The sequence below is a fragment of the Molossus molossus genome, unplaced genomic scaffold (assembly GCF_014108415.1).
Source record: "Molossus molossus isolate mMolMol1 unplaced genomic scaffold, mMolMol1.p scaffold_m16_p_2, whole genome shotgun sequence".
Lineage (NCBI taxonomy): Eukaryota > Metazoa > Chordata > Mammalia > Chiroptera > Molossidae > Molossus > Molossus molossus.
The window spans coordinates 133,402,419-133,426,078 of NW_023425355.1; the positions used below are offsets into that span (position 1 = coordinate 133,402,419).

Here is a 23,660-nt window from a genome sequence, read left to right on the forward strand (position 1 = left end):
CTTCTTGCTCAAGATGACATGTCAAGAAAACTGGGAAAAAATGTAAACACATACCAAGAAAAACACTGATTTTACTTTGTACTGAATTTCCCTAAAATTTTCATTTTAAAGACAAATAAATTTATAACATACCAACAGCCATTCTTACATGGCAGATAATGTTTGGTAGGGTAATTTTGGCTATATTCATACATTTAAAAAAATGCACACAGATAGGGTTCCAATTTCTGTGAATTACCCAAAGGTGATCACTCATGATCTCATATTCATCTATGAAATAAACAAATGGATCTCTCTAGAAGAACTGCACATAATCAGCTCAGAAACAAAACAAAATAAAAAGAGGAATTTGTTCTTAACTCTAAAGAAAATCCAAGGTAGAGTTCAGGCTATTTACAAAAAGAACACAGTGACTTTAAAGGAAATTAAATTCCTGGCAAGAAAGCTTTTTGAGGCCAGAAATTTAAAAAAAGATAAAATTCTTAGCTCATCAATAAATAGCTATTATGGATAACACAGTGCTTATACTTCTTCCTAGTGCAAAGGTTTACGGTCCTATAATAAATCATTCTTTGTATGTTTTCAAACAAAAGCATTACATTTATGAAAAGGTTACTAATGGTTAATCCTAAATAAATTTGAAGCTAATAAGAAAAGCTAAAATGTTGAGGAAGTTAATAAGAATATCTGGAGGGCTTTACTATTTCTCAGCACTGCTGTACCAACAGGGTAGTCCATGAATAGTAGCAGTACTACATCACTGCTCATCTTTGGGAAAAAAGGTGACCAGTAAGAGCAATAACCACATGAGAAGAAATAAGACTCAAGAACAATGAACTGAAATATCTAAGAAGATATTAGTTTAACCATTTTCTTAGATAAGGCAAAAGATTTCACAGAAACCTTATATTTCTCTTTAGTACCTGTTAAAAAAGAAACAACAGGCCCAAAAATGAAGTCTACTGTGCAAAGCCCCATGTCAACAAACCAACATTTAATGGCAGTTTCAGCCTCTCTCAGGAATGTAATTTTAAACCAATCAGCTTGGACTTTTTCTGGTCAACACTGGTAAGGCAAACTTCCAAATTACCCCTGAAGTCCTTGGCCCCTGTGAGATGGTGACCTTGTCTGAAATAATTCTTTTGTTTGTAATTCCTTCCCCCCTTCTGCCTATAAAAGCCTTCCATTTTGTACACTCCTCTGAGCTCCTTTCTACTTGCTAGATGCTGCCCAATTCACAAACTGTTCAATGAAGCCAATTTGATCTTCAAATTTATTTAGTTGAATTTTGTTTTTTAACATACCCTAACTCTTATGCCTTAAATACTTTAAAGGTTTTCAGTGATACGAAAATCTATCTCATGGATCTCTTTAAAATAGAATGGTCTTGAAAGGTATTTCAAAAGCAATCAAAGTTAGGAAGTTATGCTAAAAATAGAAGAAAAGTAAACATTACTATAAGTAGGAAAATAAACTTCTATAAATAATACTTTTGAACATTTTTATTGATGCTACTGTACAACATGATACATGCTGTGATCTGTAAACCTCCAAGTTTAGACTGATTTGGCAAAGCCATATAAAACTGCAAGAAAGATAAGGTGTGAAAAAACAGTAGAATGTAGGTTAAAAATAGACAAATAAACCATACATCGAAAATAAACAGTAAAGTTAGCAACTATGATTTATCTTTGAGGTTTTTCCTCTGAGAAAGTCTGCTATTTAATTCAAGTCGATCTTTAAAATGGGAGAAAATTTTTTTTCTTAGACTTCTATTTTATTTTCATTAAGAAATGAAAGAAGCCTGGCAGGTGTAGCTCAGTGGTTGAGCGTCAACCCATGCACCAGGAGGTTGCTGGTTGGATTCCCAGTCAGGGCACATGCCCAGTTTGTGGGCCAAATCACCAGTGGGGGGAATGCAGGAGGCGGCCAATGTCCTCTCTCATCGATGTTTCTATCTTTCTCTCCCTCTCCCTTCCTCTCTAAAATCATAAAGAAAAAAATTTAAAAAAAAAAGAAATGTAAGGAGTTAGTTTTTTTAAAAATAAATCTTATTTAAATGGAAGCTCCACTGAAATTGGACTTTTATGAATAGTAGATATTTTCCCTAGTACCCTACCTCTTAAGCCTTAAACATTCTTGTTTTTCAGTGATATTAAACGGTGTCTCATTAATGCTTTTGAAGTAGAATGAGAAATAAGCTTTCAATAAATAATATTCTATATAGCAATTTGAATTATGAAGGACAAAAATAGAAAAAGTGGTACTCTTTAGAATTGGAAGAGAAATACCAAAGTATAAATAAATGCATATATATGCTTCATTCCTAAGGATCACTTCTTCAAAATCCTTAAGAATTAGTCAGCTTTCAAAAGGAGATGTATAGTGACAAAAGGACATAATAAAGGAGAAATAAGAAGGGCTTCGGTATCGGACAAAAATAGATTCAAATTATAATTTTCATATTAGATGAAAGACTTAAGGCAAGTTATTTAATGTCTCATATATAAAATGTAGATAATGATATCTGCTTTGTGAGATTTCAATGAGTTGATATATGTAAAGTATCTAGTTTAGTATCCAGAGTTAAAGATTTTGGCTCATTTTTCTTTTGCTTTCTCCTCCTTCAAGTGACATAAAATAAAAATTGTAATAAAGTCATATCATATTGATGTACAGACAAGTTCTCCCCAAAAATGTAATAAAAATTTAATACCAAAAATTTATCACTTTTAAAAGATTAAGCCAGTTGTTTTACATCATAATAACCATAGTTAAACTGGCAAAATTATACCATATTATATACCAAAGGAATAAACTAAGGTTAAATACCTAATGCTTGATAATATTTGATTCAGTGGCCATTTTAAATCTTCCAAATTAAAGCAAATCTATACTGATAAATTAAAATATTAAGAGTTTTTGGTCAACATCATTTCTATGGAACTTGTATAATGAAGTACTTCTAAGTTCTTCAAAAGCAAACAATAATAAAACAAGACATATTCTTAACCTTATATAAAGAAAGCATAAATATAGATTAGTTCTGTTCTAGAACTTAAAATGAAACAAACAAAAATATTAATTAAATTTACTTAGAGCAGAGTTAGGGACTTAAATCAGGATTCTACACGTTACTAACAAGTTTTGTTAGTGTTTATCCTTTGAGATTACATAAAGGAAAATAAATTGTATATATTAATCGTGGCTTTTGTGAACAAGGTCCATGAGTTATAGAATATTAGTGCTTAGAAAATACCTTCAAATTCTGTAGATCTTATATTCTTATTCTAAAACAAAAATACAAACAGATGTTAAGTTTACGGTTACCCAGGGCTTAAGGCAGAACTGAAACGCATTTCTTTATCAGCTCCCTGCTCTTTATACTACTGCAGGATGTATTTCATCAGGGATTCACAATAATGGTCTTGGAGAACACCGCTCTTTTGGCTTTTCTAACATTGATTAATGTATTTTGTTTCCTCTGTGGTTTGTAGGCACAATGAAACAAGAGGGCATGTGGAGTATTGTCTTGCTCTTTGCTGCTACCTCAAAATATTTTTTTTTCTTTGAAATAAATAAAAATATAAGTTAAATATAAGCCCAGTAACAATTGCTAATAAAAGTCTGGGCTATGTATCAGGAAAACAAACAGCCTAAACATTTCACCTGGCACAGTTAAAGATAAAATCTTATTACATTTAAATTGATTTTCAGACCTTGTAAAATTTATATTGGTCAAGGAGCAGTTAAGATATTCAGACAACCCATGACAGGAGGAGGAAGCAAAGTCCAGCTCCCAAATATAGAATTGCACTCATCCTTTGCCTTTCCTCTTTTCCATCATCACTAAAATATTAAGAATCTATGAAAAGGGGAAGTTAACATGATACAAAAATATCCTGAATAATAAAGCATTTCACAGAAGCATTTCTTCAAAGAGGAGTTCTCACTTACCTTTAACTTATAACCAATTCATACATTCCACTTTTCATGATTTCTAAGCAAAAACACTAAACTGATGCTGGTAAGGTCACATATAACCTGATTCTCTAATCTACTACACATTTTCAGTCCTTATTTTACCTAATCTCACAGCAGCATTTGACCCTACTGACCACTCCTTTTGCCCCTAAAACTCTTTACTGCCATCTTAAATGTGCTCCTTCCACACACAAAAAATTATGTGAGTTGATGAATGTTTTAACTAACCTTATTGTGGAAATCATTTTGCAATACAAATATGTAAGAAACCATCACACTTTAAACTTACATAATGGTATATGTCAATTTCATCTAAATAAAGTTGAAAAAGTAAAGCAATATTTAAATGTCAACAGCAATACAAAAACAAAAAAACAAAAAAAAAAACTCTTTACTGCCTTTGCTTCCATGAAACCACTCTCAATAAATTCTCTCCTACCGCTCTACTGATGTCTTATTATTATTTTTCCATAGCTAAACCTCTAATCATCCTTCAGTTGTTGGTGGTCCACAGAGCTCATTCCTCATCCCAGTTATCTTCATTCACTCAAATATATTTCTTTAGCATCACTACAGGTTAGGAACTCTTCTAAATAATTGAGATATCACTAAACAAAACAGATGAAAAGCCATGCTGTCTTCAAGCATATGTCACATAAAGACTAGTCAGACAAAAACATTAAGAATAATACAAAAGTAAATTATGTAATGTGTTAGAAAGGTTTACATGTTATGGAAAATAAATACAGCAGAGTAAGAAGAATCTATTCTATAACTCTCCTTAGACCAATATATAAATGTATCTATGGCTTTGATGATTACCTATATTTTAACTATTCCCAAATTTCTATCAACCATGTATCTTTAATGAGCAGCAATACTTTAAAGACTTTCTCACTTGAATATTCTCTAGCCCTCACAATTTATAATGCCTGGCATTCAACTCAACACTTGTCTTCCACCATAATCTGTTCCTCCTATTTTGAAAATGGCACTACCATCTGCTGTTTCAGCCAAATCAGAAACCTTTATTTAATATGTCTCCCTTTTCCTTAGTCTCTGTATCTTACTTGTCACCAAGTCTTATTTATCTGCATAAATATCTCCAACATCCTCACTGCTCCTTTTCTAATTAATTAAAAATCTCAATAAGTAGCAGTGGAGAGGATCAATTCCAGATGCCTGGAATTGTCCTTTGGTTTTGAACTTAACCTCTGTAAGTGCTGGTTTTCCTATATGTAAAATAAAGACAACCCTCCTATGGTTACTTTATTAAATGAGTGTGACTGGAGGTATTAACATCAGAATCATTAACAGTAGAGACAGCATGATCAGTTTCTAAAATAGCCTCACTGGTTTCCCTTCTTCTAGCCTTATTCTTCTCTAATCTTTCCCAAACCATATAGTCCCCCATTGCCTTCAACATTAAGTCCAAATGCCTTAGCATAGCAAATTATTTTTTCTTTTTTCTCCTTCTTTGTCTTTCCTTTTAAAAACGTAAACTTTTAAAAGTATCATCATTATAGGCAAGTCAGCCTAAAGCTGAACTTTTCTGTGAAAGATATTCAAAATATAAATTCAGTTTTAATTTTTCAATTTATAAAAAAGTCTCAGTAGAAGATTTTAAAGTTATCACAAGGATGTGTTTTTTCCCTCCAAGTATATATTTCATTTTTATGGCCAAAATGACATTTGATGTAATTAATCATCACGGTATGATATAACATAAAATAAGTATTTTGAGAACTGTTGCAACAATGGAAGCCCAATAGATAATTTAAGTGATTTCCTTCAGGTTTTTGTCACATTTACTCTTCCTCTGAAACAAACATAAAATGTCACTGACAGCATGTATTGCTATGTGTGTGTTTGCATGCATTTTTGTAAGCATGCTTCTCTACCTGTCCAATCCTGTCACCAAAAAACAAACAAACAAACAAAACACGTGAAATAATGTTATATTCAAACTAGTGTTCAAGAAAATTTAGTTATGAAACATTTGGAAGATTTTACCTGTCCAACCAGGCAAGCAGACTCTTGGCTGCTCCAATCAGATCCACAACTGAAGTCAGAAAGTCATTTGGCAATTTTCGGCTGGTTCTCCCATCATAATGGCCACTCCTTCTCCTCCCTGTTATAAAATTCTGTAGATTTTTGGCAGATGCATTCAATTTGTGAGAAAGAGTTTTTAGATTTTCGGTTTCCAAGCCATAATTCTGAATTATAAAAGAAAGAGAACAAATATACTTGAAGTCAGTATTTTATTCAATTATTAAAATATTTACTGAGTACTTTACTATGTACAAGCAATGGAACTAGTCTTAAAATTTACAAATGAATAAAATAAAATTACTTGTCAAGCAGAATCCACAGTCAAGTGAGGATTTGGGGAAATTTCAGATAAATTACAATAAAATGTGTTAAAGACTAATATGAACGTGGAAAGATGAAGTCATTATATCTTGGAACTATACCACCCAAGATAGAAAGTTTATAATGATTCATAAGTGTTTTTAAAACACAAACCTAAGTAAATTTACTTGTAAATTTCATTACTGTCAACAATTATTTTGTATCTATTCTATTAGCATGTGAATAGTCATCGCTGTAGGTGCTAGGAAAAATTCTGCTTCCTCAAGGTGAGCAAAGTAAGCACAACCCAACAATAAAAAGAAGCAAGAAATAGATTACAGTATACCTTTCTTCTGTGCCCTCTCTATAATGACTCAAATAAGAAGTTTCTTTTCTAATATGGTACCAGGAAAAACTCTGCTTCCTCAGGGGAATCAATACACTTTGTCTTTTTTATAATACAAATTATAAAATTAAACTTTTTATTTTTGTCATGGATGCATTAGCTCATAGTTAAATGTGAAACACATCTAAGACAATCATAGTGACTTTTTGGTAAGTGTACTTGTTTTCTTCCTTTCCTTGGTCTCACTTTTAAATTTCTAGTAATGTTTATTATTTTACTTTAAATATTTTGTCTACAAATTACTGCAGAAAGTGGTTATAAGAGATAAAGCAAATAAGCTTTTCTACCATATTTATTAGGAACATATTATAGGATCTCCTTAAATAAACTTTAGAGAAAGATTTTGTAAGTTACAATTAAATTGTAAAACAGCTAATTGTGAGTTGTAAAACACCTCTAAGAAAGGCAGGTTAACTCAATCAAAGGATGACCTTGACCAAACTACTCAGCGACATATACATTACTGTCCTGTATAAAATTAAAAGTATAGCCCTGCAGGTGTGGCTCAGTGGTTGAGCATTGACCCATGCACCAAGAGGTCACTGGTTCAATTCCTGGTCAGGCCATATGCCCAGGTTGTGGGCCCAATCCCCAGTGAGGGGCATGCAGGAGGCGGCCAACTGATGTTTCTCTCCCATGAATGTTGCTGTCTCTCTCTCCCTCTCCTTTCCTTTCTCTCTAAAAATCAATAATTTTTTTTTTTAAGTTTAAAAGTATAGTCACTTTATAGAAAATTATAAAACTCAAATATTTTTGTTTTATTAAATAACTCAGAGCTTACAGTAGACAGAATTCAGAATGGGACAAGTCACCAGGCTACCTAGTGACAACAAATGAAGCAAAATGGAAGATAAAATACTGTGGGAGTAAAAATGGAAAGCAAATGGAACATGAATTTAGCTATGTTAGTAAGTCAACAACCTCTGGGGGTAACTACTCTAAATTAAATTTAGGTTTATTTTTTCCATAGTAATTAAAAAAAATGAGAACTTAGAGGAGATAAAAGGAGGGACTAGAGAAGGTTTGGATAAACATTAAATGTCCCATATGTTAAGTATATTAACACTAAAGATTTAATAGTGATAAAAGTCTGATTGCCCTTTGCTGAGAATTTACATTTTTTATTAAAAGAACACTCTTTTTTGGAGCCATGGATTTGTTTTGTTTGTTTTTTAATCATACAATATTAAATTTCCACCGCTTAATTTAATTTGCAATACTCTTCTCTCAAGTTAAAAGGCTTGGCTTACACAAATAAAACAATATTCTATTCAGATTCTATTGCATCTGAGCATGGATTAGCTGCGAAACTTTTGAAAGATTTTATACAGTCTGTCACTGTATTAAGGAAATCCTTTTGTAAGTTTATAAACGGTACTCTCTAATGACTAGATAGAACAATTTATAGTTACATAAGCTAAATGTAAATATTTCTGAAGTCCTTAGAAGTATTTTCAGAAGTTTTTTCCTGTGTTAAAACATTTCCCTGAAGTATAACAATGTTTGTATTTTTCATTTTTATGTATTAGTGATTTTAATGAGAAAATGTTTATTTACTAACATATTATAAAATGTAGCCATTAGCCTCCATAAAAGATTGATTTAGACTTCCGGTCAAGATGGTGGCGTAGGTAAATGTGGTATCACATCCTCCCACAACCACATCAAAGTTACAACTAAACTACAGAACAACCATCATTCAAAACCGCCTGAAATCAAGCTGAATGGAAGTCCTACAACTACGGAATTAAAGCAGCAGCCACATCCAGACTGGTAGGAGGGGCTGAGGGGCAGAGGGGCCGGTGGCAAGACAGGCTGGTCCCACACCCACGTGAGGCGGATAAAAATCAGGAGGATACCTCGGCTGGGAAGGTCCTCTTTTAAGACTGAGGGGTCCCTGTCTCACACCAGGTGCCCCACTCAGGGTTTCAGTGCCAGGAAGAGAAGTCCCCATAACTTCTGCTGGAAAAACCAGTGGGAACTGAGGCTCAGGGAAGCTGACGCGGCTGGAGCCCCAGGCAGCTCCTCTTAAAGGGCCCGCACACGGACTTATCGGACTCTCTCCCTCTAACCTTGGAGGGAAGGCAGCTCAAGGGGCACCAGAGGCATACAGGGAAGAAATGAGCTGTTTGGCATTGGAGAGAGGGCTGGAGAGGGGGCTTTCTCCGGGACAGACGTGCTGTCAGAGGCCTTTGTTCCTTTGGTGAGCCCTTCCCTGGGGTGGCAGACAGCTGCCATATCTGGGACTCCAGTAACCTGGCTCATACTGGCTGTCCCACCCTGGTGATTCCCTGAGGCCCTGCCTCACCCAACTTTCAGGCCCACCCAAGCTGTTGCCAGTTACTGAACCATAGGATTGGCCTGTCTTGGATCCTGCTTCAGGTTTTCCTAAATTATTTCAAACAAGCAGCATCTGGTCTCAGCTAGCCCCATTCCTCTCGTTAAGTAATACATAGAAACAAACACAGGGAGGCAGCCAAAATGAGGAGACAAAGAAACAGGTCCCAAATGAAAGAACAGAACAAAACTCCAGGAAAAGAACTAAGTGAAATGAAGATAAGCAACATAACAGATGCTGAGTTCAACATACTGCTTATAAGGATGCTCAATGTACTTAGTGAGAACCTCAGTGAACTTACTGAGGGCCTCAAGAGCATAAAAAAGGAGCAGTCAGAAATGAAGGAGGCACTAACTGAAATAAAGAATAATTCACACAGATTCAATAGTAGAGTAGGTAAAGTCAAGAAGCAAACCATCGATTTGGAATATAAGGAAGCAAAAAACACCCAATCAGAACAGCAAAAAGAAAAAGGAATCCAAAAAAATGAGGATAGTGTAAGGAGCCTCTGGGACAACTTCAAGCGTGCCAACATTCACATCTTGGGGGTGCCAGAAGGAGAAGAGAGAGAACAAGAAATTGAAAACCTATTTGAAACAATAATGGCAGAAAACTTCCCTAACTTGGTGAAGGAAACAGACATACAAGTCCAGGAAGCACAGAGAGTCCCAAACAAGATGAACCCCAAGAGGCCCACACCAAGACTCATCATCATCAAAATGCAAAAGGTTCAAGACAAAGAGAGACCCTTAAAAGCAGCAAGAGAAAGGCAGTTAGTTACCTACAAGGGAGTTCCCATAAGGCTGTCAGCTGATTTCTCAAAAGAAACTTTGCAGGCCAGAAGGGAGTGGCAAGAAATATTCAGAGTGATGAAAAGCAAGAACCTACAACCAAGATTACTCTATCCTGCAAAGCTGTCATTTAGAATTGATGGCCATATAGAGTTTCCCAGGCAAAGAAAAGCTAGAGGAGTTCATCACCACCAAACCATTATTATATGAAATGTTGAAGGGTCTTTTTGAAGAAAAAGATAAAAAATATGAACAAACAAAATGGCAATGAATAATATCTATCAACAATTGAATCTACAAACCAAATGAATAAGCAGAACAGAAACATTCTCATAGATATAGAGAACATTTTGTTGGTTGCCAGATGGGAGGGGGTTGGGAGAATGGGTGAAAAAGGTGAAGGAATTAAGAAGAACAAATTGGTTGCTAGACTGACAAACCTCAAAGAGAAGGGGGTTGGGGGTGGGAAGAAAGAAACCAAAGCACTTATATGCATAACCAATGGACATAGACAACAGTGTGGGAAAAGGCGGGAGGGGGGCAGGAGTGGGGAGGAGGGGGTCAATGGGGGAAAAATGAGGAACATCTGTAATATTCAACAATAAAGATAAAAAATAAAAAAGATTGATTTAAATGATATCTATCTATATAAGCATCTCAAATATTTTATTAGAAAAGATAAAAAATAATTTTAAAATAATAATGCAAATCTTATAAATAAAAATCTGAAGGCAAAGTAAAAATACTCTGAAGCTTTCTAAATTTAAGATAACATTAAAATTATTTTTAATACAACTCAAGAATTCGGAAATAGAAAAATATTTTGGACAAAACCTGGAAGGATACTCTGAGAAGGTCTCCAAACCTGGAAACATACTGAAAAAAATATCCTACGTGTAGTGAGGGTAAAAAATGAGGAGGACACAGGAATGTAGAAGCAAGAAGAGACAAATGATATATAGTAGAAAATAGAGAGGTAAATTCTTAAAACTGATCCTAACAAACAAATATAACCAGTTAAACTGATAACTCAAAAGCATTTTTTAAATTCTAGAAGAGTTATAAAAATAGGTTAGAAGCTCATCTGTTTATAAAAGCATCTATGTGGTACTATTTTAAGAAAGGGGATGGATTAATTGATCTCTCAAGTTAATTTTTATCATCACAATTCTCAGTTCTAAGTAGCTCAAAATCAGTTACTGTCAACACAAATATCTTCTTGATTTTTCTTTCATTTAAGGGGATGGTTTGTTGTGACTCACCAAATCACACAGTAAATCACACTCCCTTGCCTACCACGTAAAGAAGCGTCAAGTAAATGAATCAATCCTTTGCTTTTGGCCAGAGATATACACTACCTCTACTTTGTAAACATGCAGGTTTATTCAGTACAGACTGGCTTTTCACTGGATATACATGGAAAAATTAGGTATTACTATTGGTATAGAAAGGACATAAAAAAGAAAGCTTGGATGTAAAATGTACTCAGCTATTTTCTTTGTCCTATGTTACCTATTTGTTCATATACTTGGCCAATAAGATATCTTCCAGGAATCAGCTGGGACTCTGGATTGATTCACCATAGTGTGTCTAGTCTTCAGGAATTGGTGCTAAGTTCATACTGTTCTTCTCTTTCAATTATATACATACAAAAGCACATTAAATAAATAAATAAAGGAACACACTTAACAGTTTAGAAAATTGAGGTGGCAATATTTTCACTAGTGGCAAATTCCTACTAAACACTTAACTAAAAATATTCAATATTGGTACCATGTATTTTACAATGTCACTGCTATTTTATTCAGAGCTCTTCATTTGAATGTAGCACGTAACAGGTGTTTAGGTTTTATAATACTGTGTTTTATAAATGAGTGAGTCCTAAAAGGATTGCTTTAATGAAGTTTTTAGAAATAAATTATTTTGAGATGAATGAACCAAGCAATTATGTTGCAAAGAAACAAACCCTAGCAATTGCAGACATCAAAATTTTCCAGCAAAACGCCTACCTATTATATGAAAAGTACATAAAGAATGAAATGAAAACTATTTTTATCCTGTCATAAATGATTTACTATACTTCCCAATAAAAGGTGTATTGTAATAACATAAATTAAAGGCTATACATGAAACTATATGTATATTATGGTTTATTATATCAGTTAATATGCTGTGCTCTCTATTTAAGCATATTAAATGATAGCATAACAACTTGAAAGAGTTAATACACCTCCAAATCATGAACAGCTTCTTTCTAGAATAACATGGTACAAACAACAGAGTTGGTGCTTCATAAATATATATTGTATGCATAAATAAGTTACTAAATAGATCTTTTATTTTCATTAGCTGCCATATATTTATTCCCCGTCAGGAATAACTTTAAGACATGGCAGATGAAAATATTCCAAAGCTTAAAAGAAACAAAGGAATTTGGTAATTATTCTGTGTCTTCTTATACAGAACAGAAACTTAGGGTTAGAGGCTGTGTAAGAAAGAGAAAATGACAGTTCTCTGGAGAAAGGCAGAGAACGTCATTCAGTAAGATAACATTAATTTAATATCCTCTATATATTAAACACTGGACAGGAAGCATATTGAAGGAACAAAAAGTCTAAGCAAAGAATTATAAGTTGGTACAAAGTGTAAGCTGCCTTTCTTCCCATCACTTCCCACTCTGCACCAGCCAAATAAAAATTCTAATTTCTCTCTGAACACTCCATACTCTTTCACAATTGCCTTTACATATGAAATTTCTTCTGTCTAGATAAATTTTCTCCAACTTTTTTGTCTGGTGAACATCTACTCATCCTGAAAGTCCCAATGCAAAGCCCACCTACATTTCCTGGATCCCTCAGTAGTGTTCATTATTTCCTTCTGCACTGCCCTGGGACTGTCTTTAAATCTGTATTTTTTTAATGACTACTGTCTTTTTACTAGATTGCATACATCTCAAGAGCACAGACTATGCCTTTTTCATCTCTGTATTCCCCATGGTAGTACTGTTTGAACATGAAAATATAAAATGTTGAAAGAAGAAATAAATAGTTGATGAAAGGAAAAAGTACAAAGGGCAGTAGACATTACAGTTTCAAAGAGACAATACTTAGTTCTCCATTCCCAATAGCAAAAATTCTGCTCTAGTCATCTCAGCTTGTTGATGTGCGATCTCACCTACTGATTTTATAATGGCATGCAGAAGTAAATCAGAATCCATTGCTCAGTAATTTGCTTTATATTCGCTGGAAAACATCTGTTGCATAAACTGGAAGATATTTGTACTTCTAACTTGCTGATGTATAACAATTAGGAAGCAGTGAAAAGGAAGTTTAATATTTAACCTCTCTGGGGAATGTGAGCAATTTATTGCTGGATAAACACAGAAGAATGAATTTAGTGTTTTTGTTTTTGTTTTTGTTTTTCTGTGTTAACTTCCAGAACAGCTCAACCACATAATGAAGTTTTCCCAAGAAAATGATGTAATACTACAGTACTTAAACCCACAACTGTAGAGGGATTAAAACTTAGAATATGAAGGGATTTACATAGCTCCATGGCTCAAACATCAAAATGGACATATGTCTCTGATGTCATTCTTTTATGTCAGTTTAGATCAGCAGAGCTTGTTTATGGGTCAAACTCCAAAGCCTACAGATCTAGACTCTTTGTAGGTAACACTAAAATCAGCAATATTTCCTTCTTAGAAATGGCAGTGTAGGAGCCTAGCACACGAGTGATTCATCTATGTGGAGCTCTGCTTGTAAGACATACACCCTGGCCCTGGCTGGTTTGGCTCAGCAGTTTGAGTGTCAGCCTGAGACCAAACAGTTGAGGGTTTGATTCCAGCCAAGGGCATGTACCTTGGTTGCAGTTTGGTCCCGGCCCTGGTCAAGGTTGTGCAGGAAGCAACCAATCAATGTGTCTCTCTCACATCGATGTCTCTCTCTCTCTTCCTCCCTCCCTCCTTCCCATTCTATCTAAAGATAAATGGAAAAATATCCTCAGGTGAGGATTTAAAAAAAAAAAAAGACATACACCCTGGACTTCAAGCTCTGACACACCAAACTACTGCTGTTATAGATGATATGGCAAATAGGGGACTGCTAGATTAGATGCTCATTTCCAAGCCACTTCTATTGCACCTTCATGGCTACTCTGACTCAGATTTAGAGACCAGTTTGCAAAACTACTGTGGACCCTTACCTTACCCCAAATACTAATTTATTTCATGCATGATTTCTGTGATCTGATTCATATAAGGAATACAGTATACATGTGTGTTTTGGTCTGAATTGATTTTTCTTTTCTCAGGAATAGGGAAATAGGATATCCCCAAACTATCATGTGAAAAATGTGTCAAGTCTCTTTCATTGCCACTTTCAAAAATATTTATTCAGCATCCACTCTTGCCTGGCATTTGTGCTACATGCTAGGTGTTCGATAAACACAGTCACTTTTCCCACATAGCTTACAGTCCAGTGAAATATACTGACATTAACCTGATAAACACATATATAAGTATATAATTACAAAAAGAAATGAAAGTTAAGAAAGAGAATAACATCGAAGGCATGGTAATTTTAGACCAGAGAAGGGTGGAGGAATAATGATCAGGAAATGGCTCCGAGGAGAAGACAATTAAGGAAAGACTGAAATATTTAAGTGGGAGGTGCTATCCAACTAATATGTTTTCAGAGTCTACTCTTGTTTCAAGACTGCTTTCACTCAGGTCTTTAATTTTTCTTGCTTATCCTATAATCTTTTTGTGAAATTTGATGACATTATTGATTTCCTTAATGAAAATAACACTTCTAATGCTTTTGTGACAACACTTTTGTAGTTGTCTTCATGCTTCTCTGATGACTCCATAAACCTCCTCTGCAGCCTCCTCTTCTTCCTACTCTGCCCAAGAGCAAGCTGTGTCCTTTGCTCTTTATAGTCTACAAGTTCTTCTTGGGTGATATCCTCTCTATCTACAGATTCAATCCCTATATCCTTGAGACTCCAAAATCTTTATTTTCAGCCACTTCTCAACTCCAAATTCATACATTCAACTCTCTGATCAGTATCTCTTTCTGGATAACCCAGAGATGCCTCAAATTCAACAAAATCAAAACTCAGTTTATATTCCCAACTAAAACTATTGTTCTGCCATTGCCTATGTCCATTATTACAAAATCATCAACTCTATCTCTGCAGCTAGAGAAGATGAAATCTTTCTCAACTCCTTCCTTTATCTCACTTCTCATATTCACCAGATCTTTTCTATTTCCATTGTACATCCTTGGTTCAAGCACCATTCATAGCCTGAGTAGATTATTTTAAACATTTTGTAATTATTCTCCCTGTCTTCAGTTTATGCCCTCTCCATTCTATCCTTTTCATTAACATCAGTTACTTTTTAAATGCAACTATTTGATTATGTTTGCATGGTTCTCCAGTGCACACACTAGGAAGTACAAATCTCTTACTATGATGTTAAGGTACTTTTAAATCTGGCCCTATCTTTTTTATTTCATTTTTTTTTTTGGGTACATGCCCCTAGAGGGAACCAAACCCGGGACTCTCTAGTCTGCAGTCCGACGCTCCAACCACTGAGCCAAACTGGCCAGGGCAAAAATCTGGTCCTATCTTTTAATGCCCAATTTTCTGCTACTGTTTCTCACCTTTTATTTATTTATTTTTTCCTTTTTTTGGTCATCCCAAATAGCTTACCATTTTTCAAACACATCTAACATGCTCTTTATTCTGTGTGCACATATATGTGTTATTTTATAAACCTGAAATACCCTTCCTTCTGTTCCTTCATCTACCAAACGCATGTTCATTCATTCTTTATGAGGCTTCTTAAATATTACCTCTTTTACAATATAAACCCATCTATCTTAGTCAAAACTCGTTATTTTCTCTTCTGTGCCCCCATAATATTTATTTCATACTTCATTTTAGTAACTATACTATAGCACTGTGATTGATAATTTGTATGTCACTCTCTCTGTAGGCTTTTCAAGAGGGCAGAAAATAGATCTTACATCTGTTGCACACACTGTTGAGTGTATTTATTTATTCTTAAATTATGTTTAATTATGTCCTCATTCCTTATTGAACATCATAATCTTAATAATAGTTACTATTTACTGAATGCCTACTGTGTGTCAGGTGCTGAATGAAGCACTATACAAAGAGTATCTCATTTGCTTTTCATAACACCATCAAAAAGTAGCTGTTATTATCTCTATTTTAAATAAAAGAACTAAGGCTATGGTGAAATGACTTGCTCACAAGTGATAGGAATTTACTGAGTCAAATTTCAATCCCAGACTATTATAAAACTTATGTTCTTTCTCATTGCAGTTCTACCTGTCCCCCTCCCCCACCTCACAAATATCTGCAAGAATTTAAAACAAATCAGTTTATTGTCATCTTATCTAACATGGGAGAAATCTATATTCCTCTCAGAATATCTAGTGTACTAACAGAATCTTGCTAGATTATTTTGACACTGACTTCTCATGTCTAATTAGGCACTGCTCTTTTAACACACAAATGTAACCACACACGGTACAATATTCCATTTTTACTGGATGTATACATAAATAATGTAAATAATTTGAACTGATTCGGACATTAGGCTGGGGAAGGCAAGAGGGGGGTGGGAGCGGGAAGGAGGGGGTCAATGGGGGAAAAGGGGACATCTGTAATACTTTCAACAATAAAAAAGTAGAAACATCAAAAAAAAAAAAGAATTCAGAATTCTTTTATTTATTTATTTATTTCATTTTGATGCTGGTTTCTTTTGCTGTGCAGAAGCTTTTTCAATGTACTGTAGTTTTCCAAGTACAGGTCTTTCACCTCTTTGGTTAAGTTTATTCCCAGGTATCATATTTTTTGTTGTTGTTGCAATGGTATAAGGGATTTTTTTTTTTTTTTTAGTTTCTCTTTCAGAGAAATCATTATTGTTTTATTAAAATGCCATTGATTTCTGGATGTTAATTTTGTATCCTGCTACTTGGCCAAATTCATTTATCAATTTGTGATCCTAAATAAAAACTTTTCGAAGAGAATGGATTTTATAACTGATTACATACAACTGGATATCCTAAATGCAGCTATACAAACTCCTTTGGTGAGCTTTAATTTAATTTTTTAAAAAATAGCTAAATATAATGTCACCAGGTGACTTGTAAACCTCTTCTTAAAAAATTGTTGGTTCTTATTAATTTATTAATTGATTTAAGAGAGAGATTGATTTGTTGTTCCATTTACTTATGCATTCATTGGTTGCTTCTTGTATGTGCCCTGACTGGGGATCCAACTTGTAACCTTGGCTATCATGACGACATTCTAATCAACTCAGCTACCCAGCCAGGGATACCCCCCTTTAATTTGTAATTTGGCACTGTATAATATACCAAATTTAATGAAGGAGAAAAATATGACATTCATTTGTTTGAAAATTAGGAGATTTTTTTTCTGCTTGCATTTAAATTAATTTTAAAAAGAGAAGGAAAGAAGAAAGGAAACAAAAAAGAAAATAATAATTTTAAAGGAAAAAAAAGGAGAAAAAGTGAAGTTCCTATTCCTGCCAGATTTATGTCCTTACCAGTGCACACAGAAGGTCAACTGCTTCCAAGATCAGTTCCTGATGGCCAATGCGGCTGACCCCCAGATCTTCTAGTTCCTGATGTGTAATGCGTAGCAGCTGGTCCCCACTGATCTTCTCCCTCTCGAAGTTCTTAATATACTGTTGCAAACAGTCATCAAGACCTGCAAAAGAAAAATATGGATGGCAAGAGTAAAAAAAAGACAGTTGAACCAAACAAATAGAAAAAAAATCAAACAAGCATTAAGTCCTATCAAACCACGAGTCCCATCTATTTAAACTCTGGACTAGCTCAATCAGACTAGCTCAATCATCTACCTTTTCTCAATCTAAATGTGTGCTGCAGTGGGAAAAAAATCACTTAATCATATTACTGAATGTGAAGTTCCTATTCGGATTTTCCTTGGCAATTATTGGAAATCTATACCTCTCTTCTCAGCAGTTCTCTTTGATGCCTATTTCATAAAGTGTGCTGTCAGGTAGGTTCCCCTATTTCCAAAATTATCTGCATCTCACTCCTCCTTCCCAAGGTTAATCAATCTCCCTGTGCTCTGGAATTCCATCTTTTGCCACTTTAACACTACTTCAACAATTAAAGAAATAAATGCTCTTTATTACTACAATTTCCTATTCATTGACTCTTTCTTTGTTCAACCTGCTGGTATCTTAAAAAACAAAATGAAATAAAAAATGACAACTTGACTTGATTTCCCTGATCTTGTGTTCCCCACTAGTCTTTTATTCCCTTCAGAGTCAAGCCCTCATTTCCTCATCTACAATGCGCTCCTTAATCCACGGTCATATGGATTTTATACAAATCCAAGAATGGAAATCCAGAGTGGATACATTTTTCAAGATTATTCAAAGCACTTCATAAGAATATTCAAGGCTATAGAATGGGTTAGCTTCAATAACCTATAACAGGTCCTCATACAAATGATGAACCAGACTAAGCAAATTACATCTCTATAGGTTTTAGAATAAGGAATACCAAGAAAATGAGGCAATTCACAAAAACTAAAAGGTCTTGATTATATCAAGTAGGGAGATGAGAGGCCATAATGGGCTACAACCTAGCTGGAATTACGATGAAACAAATTATAACCAAGTTGAGAAAACACAGATTAGGTTAGAGTAAAGGGAAGTAAAGTCCCATCACATTATGTAGCCACTGAGACAGGAAAAATGTTGGTCCTAAAAGCCACCTGGTTCTGATAGGATCTAGTACCAAGGCCACACAGGTAGTTACTATATTCTCAAGCTTTCTTAATATAATTTGTTACCCTATCTTCTCTTTCATTTTCTATTAGTATGTGTACAGTTCTCTTCCAAGTTCTTTTGCCTTTTTGTACATTCCTACTCAGTCCCCTTTCAGGATAGTTTCTCCACCTGTCTTAAAATACTGTTGTTCTCCATTCCAGGGACCCCCTTCTGGCCTTGTTACCCCTCACTTTTTACATTCCAACTGAACAATCTAATCCATACCCATTTCTTCAACTACCATCTAACAACCCATACTTCCATTTCAGACTTTGCTGTATTCACTGTCTCAATGAATGGCACCACCATCTATCTCAGTATAAAACCAAAATATATGGGAGCCATCTTAGATGTATCCACCTTCTTTATATCCCTGCATCCACCAAATCTCCATGTCCTAAATTGTTCCTCTGAAATACATTTTACATATATACTTTATTCTCATTCTCTACTATTATCTTCCTAAATCAGGCCATGCATTTCTCTCATCTGGACAAAATCAGTTTTATGATTTTACTGCTGCTAGTCATGATTCCCTCCAATTCATTTTTCCCAATATAAAAATTTTGATGTCATTCCCTATCTCAAAATTTTTCAATGTTTCCTTGAATTTATGACAGAATAAAATCTCAACTCCTCTGTACACTGTTCAAAGCTCTTCCTGACCTAGACCTTACCTTCCTATATAGACACACTTCCCTATCTCCAACTCCACAGACTTCCATTACAACAATGCCCATATATTCTTTGATTTTTTTTTATCCTCACCTGAGGACATTTTTTCATTTTTTGTTCAGATAGAGTGAGAGGGAGGGAGGGAGGGAGGGAGGGAGGGAGAGAGAGAGAGAAACATCGACGTGCAAGAGACACATCGGGTGGTTGCCACTCGCATGACCCAACCAGGGCCCGGGACAAACTGCAACCGAGGTATGTGCCCTTAAAGGGAACCGAACCCTGGTCTCTCTGGACTGCAGGCCAAAGCTCTAACCGCTAAGCCAAACAGGCCAAGGCACAATGCCCATATAGTCAATAAATAGCCTGGAAATTCCTTGAAGTTGGGCACTGTGTCTTCTGAATTTGGAGAATTCAGGGCTTAGTACAGTGGCTGACACAGAGTGGTGCTCAATAAGTGTAAACTGAACATATTAGACATTTATTTTTATGCTATATAACCTGGTCAGAGCCGAAGAGAAACATTTTACATAGGAGCTAAATCTAAAAATAGTGTGGGGGAAAATATTTGGTACTTGGCATTTAGAAGCATTCATGTCCTGATACATTGCAAAATAATATGATTGAATGTTATTATTTTGAGTTGATTTTTCTTATGATTCTTCTATGAAAAGGAATAATAAAGGATGTTCTAGAGCACCAATGCTAGCATCATTATTAATGTTACTGAATAAGTAACTTACTAAGTGGCAGGGTAGAAATAAGGAAGAGAGGCTTATCCTATATCTCATTAACTGTGCCTACTTTAGTTATTGACGTATATTAGTCCATAATATAGGAGGTATCTTGGCTCCTATATTAAAAATGTAAAATATATGGTAAACACATAGCTAGGGTATTATAATAAAATTATAATAAAGTCACTTTATGTCAATATATGGTTATGAACTATAAAGTAGATTTATATATTTTTCTCACCTGAAATATAATCAATGACCTTATAATATTTTAGAGCTGTTGTTTTGACTGAAAGTTCAAAACCAACATCTCAAATTTGTGTATAGAGAAAATATAGTATAGAAAAACATCATCTACAAAAATCATAAAAATGAATACATCATAAAATAGGACTAAAGGTCTAAACCTCATGACTCTAGTATCTATGCAGTGTACACACACAATAGCTGAAACACCTCTCACTCACTCATGCACTATTTTATTTAAAGTAGAGCTTTTCTATTTTCTTTCAAGAATGAGAAATTCTTTAGTGATTATATGAATAGTCTTCAATTCTGTAACAGATAAAATGAGAATAAAGATGTACCTAATTTAACAAATGTTATTACCTACCCCATTTTCCTAAGATTTTAAAACTCTAATGTTGCAAGAATTATTTCCTTAGGTTCCACACAATTTTACCCTATCTAAATAATTCTAGATAGAATATATAACCTCAACTTAAAAAAATCCCACCTACTATTCCTAGGAAAACATATAGAAAATAAATTTTGATCCACAAATCTCACAAATTTACCATGAAGAAATTTGTACACTTGTCAATTGAAACATTAAATAAACTATAAACTATTTTATCTAAGACCATGCCTTAAAAGAGTTGAAAAGAAGGCTTGAAATCATTACTACATGTCTCTGACTTTTCTAGCAAATTATACAGTTTTCCACCATCTGCAAGGAAGAGGAATGAACATAAAATCATAGATCTAGAAAGAGGTTCCAAAAATAATGAAACATTTACAAAATGGTGACATTTGAAAGATATCCTAAGGATGTACAAATTTTCAGTTAAGTCAATGATGTTACAGCAGAATACTGAAACCAAATAAATGCACTGTCATGTGGAAATAGAGTTGGAATATGTAAATTATATTTATTTTTCAAAATCTTAAAAACCCACTTAAAATGGGTGCTAGAGGATGTCTATTTACACTTCAGAAAATTTTACTTTTACATCATTTTATACATAACCCATGTATTCTTATCTAAAAATAGAATACTCTGATGTTTATAGCAAAAAATATATATATAAATTCATTCATTAGAATTCTGTTGCCATTCGCTGTTTACTGTGAAGAACAAAGATCAACATATGAAGATTTGTGAGGACCTGTGTCTCTTCTGCAAGATAAGGTTAGAAAATTTTACAAAAGCATGCATCAATCTAATATCCTTTTGCTTCCTCATAAACATGAATAATTCAAGGCAAAATATCTTACTTTTAAGCTAGTTTTCAGTCCCCTTTCACTGGCACTGCTTTCTTTCCAGATCATGAATGACCAATAACAGCATATTCAACTGCCTCATTTCCAATTTCATTCTCCCTAAGAAACTTATTTCTCTATTTCTACCGCTGTTTTTCCAGTCTCAGAACCATCTTGGATGACTCCCCAGTTTAATCTCTTATCTTGTCAGTTAGTGAGAAACATAATTTCTCCATTCAAAATAGCTCTTCCTTTGTTCTTTCATTTCTGATTTCACTGTCACTAGCTTACTCATGCTGTACAGTCTTCCCTGATGCCTAGCTGCTCCCCTTGGTATCAGTCTGCCCAGTCTATCACTGTCACATCTCTAAAAATACTCTTTGATCAAGCTATGCCCCAATTCAGAAACTTTAATGACTTCTCCTGCCAAAAGGTTAAAATTCAAAGATGTTTTAATTTTTTTTTTTTTTTTTTACTTTTAAGGCTTTTTTTTTGGGGGGGGGGGCTCCTGGATGTCAGTGTCAGATAGCATTCAGGTATTAATTGCACCATCTACTATAGACAATAAAAGTATTTTCTATAATATTAATAGCCAGAAAGTTCATACCTGTAACCAGGCTTTTCTTCTATATATAGGACAGTATATAATGATAAATAATCTACCAAAAGGCCATTCATATTTAAGATCTTGTGATACTTCCTAAACCATCTAAAAATGATAAAATTATATTAGGCAGCATTTCAACAATAAGTGAATTTTATTGTATTCTAATGATTAGAAAATTGGCCTTTCTATGAAAATGTTAAGGCTACTTAATAAATACTCAGGACACTTAATAAATACAATTTTTGAAACATTCTAGAAAAACGAGACTGCTCAGAACCTATGTAGTTAAAATTTCTTTAACAAGTCCCTTATAGTTCTGGGATGATACAGCCATATAAATTCTTGACTTAATTGATAGAAAAGCTAGCCATCACTCTTACTCTGTAAGTAAGTGTATTTACTCTTCGCTCTGCTTTTTACTATACTCAGTTTTACATTTCATTCAACAAAAAAAGAAAAAGACAACATTTCCTTCAAAATCATCTGCCACTAGAAAAATTCTAAATTCCAATAAAAAGAAGAAATAACTGCTTTAACAAGTGAGAAATAATAATGTAAAAAAACAAACTCTGCAGCATCCATACCACAAAATACTATTTAGCAACAGAAAAGGAACTATTGCTACACACAACAACTTGGATAGATCTCAAGGGTATTATGCTGAGAGAAAATGGCCAATGTGAAAGGGGTTATACTGAATGATTCCAATTATATTACATATGGAAAAAGGCAAAACAATACCAGCAGAACACAGATCAGTAGTTGCCAGGAATTGGGACTGTGAAGAGGCTGTGACTATAAAGCAGCAGGAGGAAGGTTTTCTTGGAGGGTGATGAAACTGTTTTGTATCCCGATTGTGGTGTTGATTACATAAATCTATACATGTGTTGAAACTCACGCAACTGTCAACACCCAAAAAGTCAATTTTATTCTGTTAATTTAAAGAATAAAATGGAAAAAATTACAAATGAACTACAGTTACATAACATTTGGAAAATACTATTAAACTCAAATTTAATAGAAAAAAATTTCCTTCTGACATCATTTTATCATGATGTTTGTCAAAAAAGACCCAGGACAGGAAAGAATGTTTCCAGCATTCCGTTCATTAACTATTTTTTTTAATCCTCACCTGAGGATATTTTTCCATTTATCTTCAGATAGAGTGGGAGGGAGAGAGAGGGAAAGAGAGAGAAACAGACTTAAGAGGGACACATCAACTGGTTGCCTCCTGCACGACTCCGACTCTGACCAGGGCTGGGGATGAACTACAACTGAGGTACATGCCCTTGACTGGAATCAAACCCGCCACTCATTGGCCCTCAGGCCGATGCTCTAACCACTGAAACCAGCCAGGGCCATTCGTCAACTAATTATTAAACACCTGCTAAGACTGGGGCATTAATTCATCTAACTACCTTTGAAAAG

The 23,660-nt window shown here is 34.4% G+C and overlaps 1 protein-coding gene across 6 annotated transcripts in view; it reads right to left on the reverse strand.

The window, feature by feature from the left end:
- The window catches only part of CNKSR2 (connector enhancer of kinase suppressor of Ras 2), a 297,838-nt gene that overhangs the window by 221,085 nt on the left and 53,093 nt on the right, over positions 1-23,660 (reverse strand). For all 6 annotated transcript variants that reach the window (XM_036270511.1, XM_036270512.1, XM_036270514.1 and 3 more), the window contains exons 2-3: positions 17,475-17,638; positions 5,998-6,200 (exon numbers count right to left, since the gene is read on the reverse strand). In XM_036270511.1, the coding sequence (XP_036126404.1) occupies positions 5,998-6,200; positions 17,475-17,638 (367 nt within the window). The remainder of the gene's footprint in view (positions 1-5,997; positions 6,201-17,474; positions 17,639-23,660) is intronic.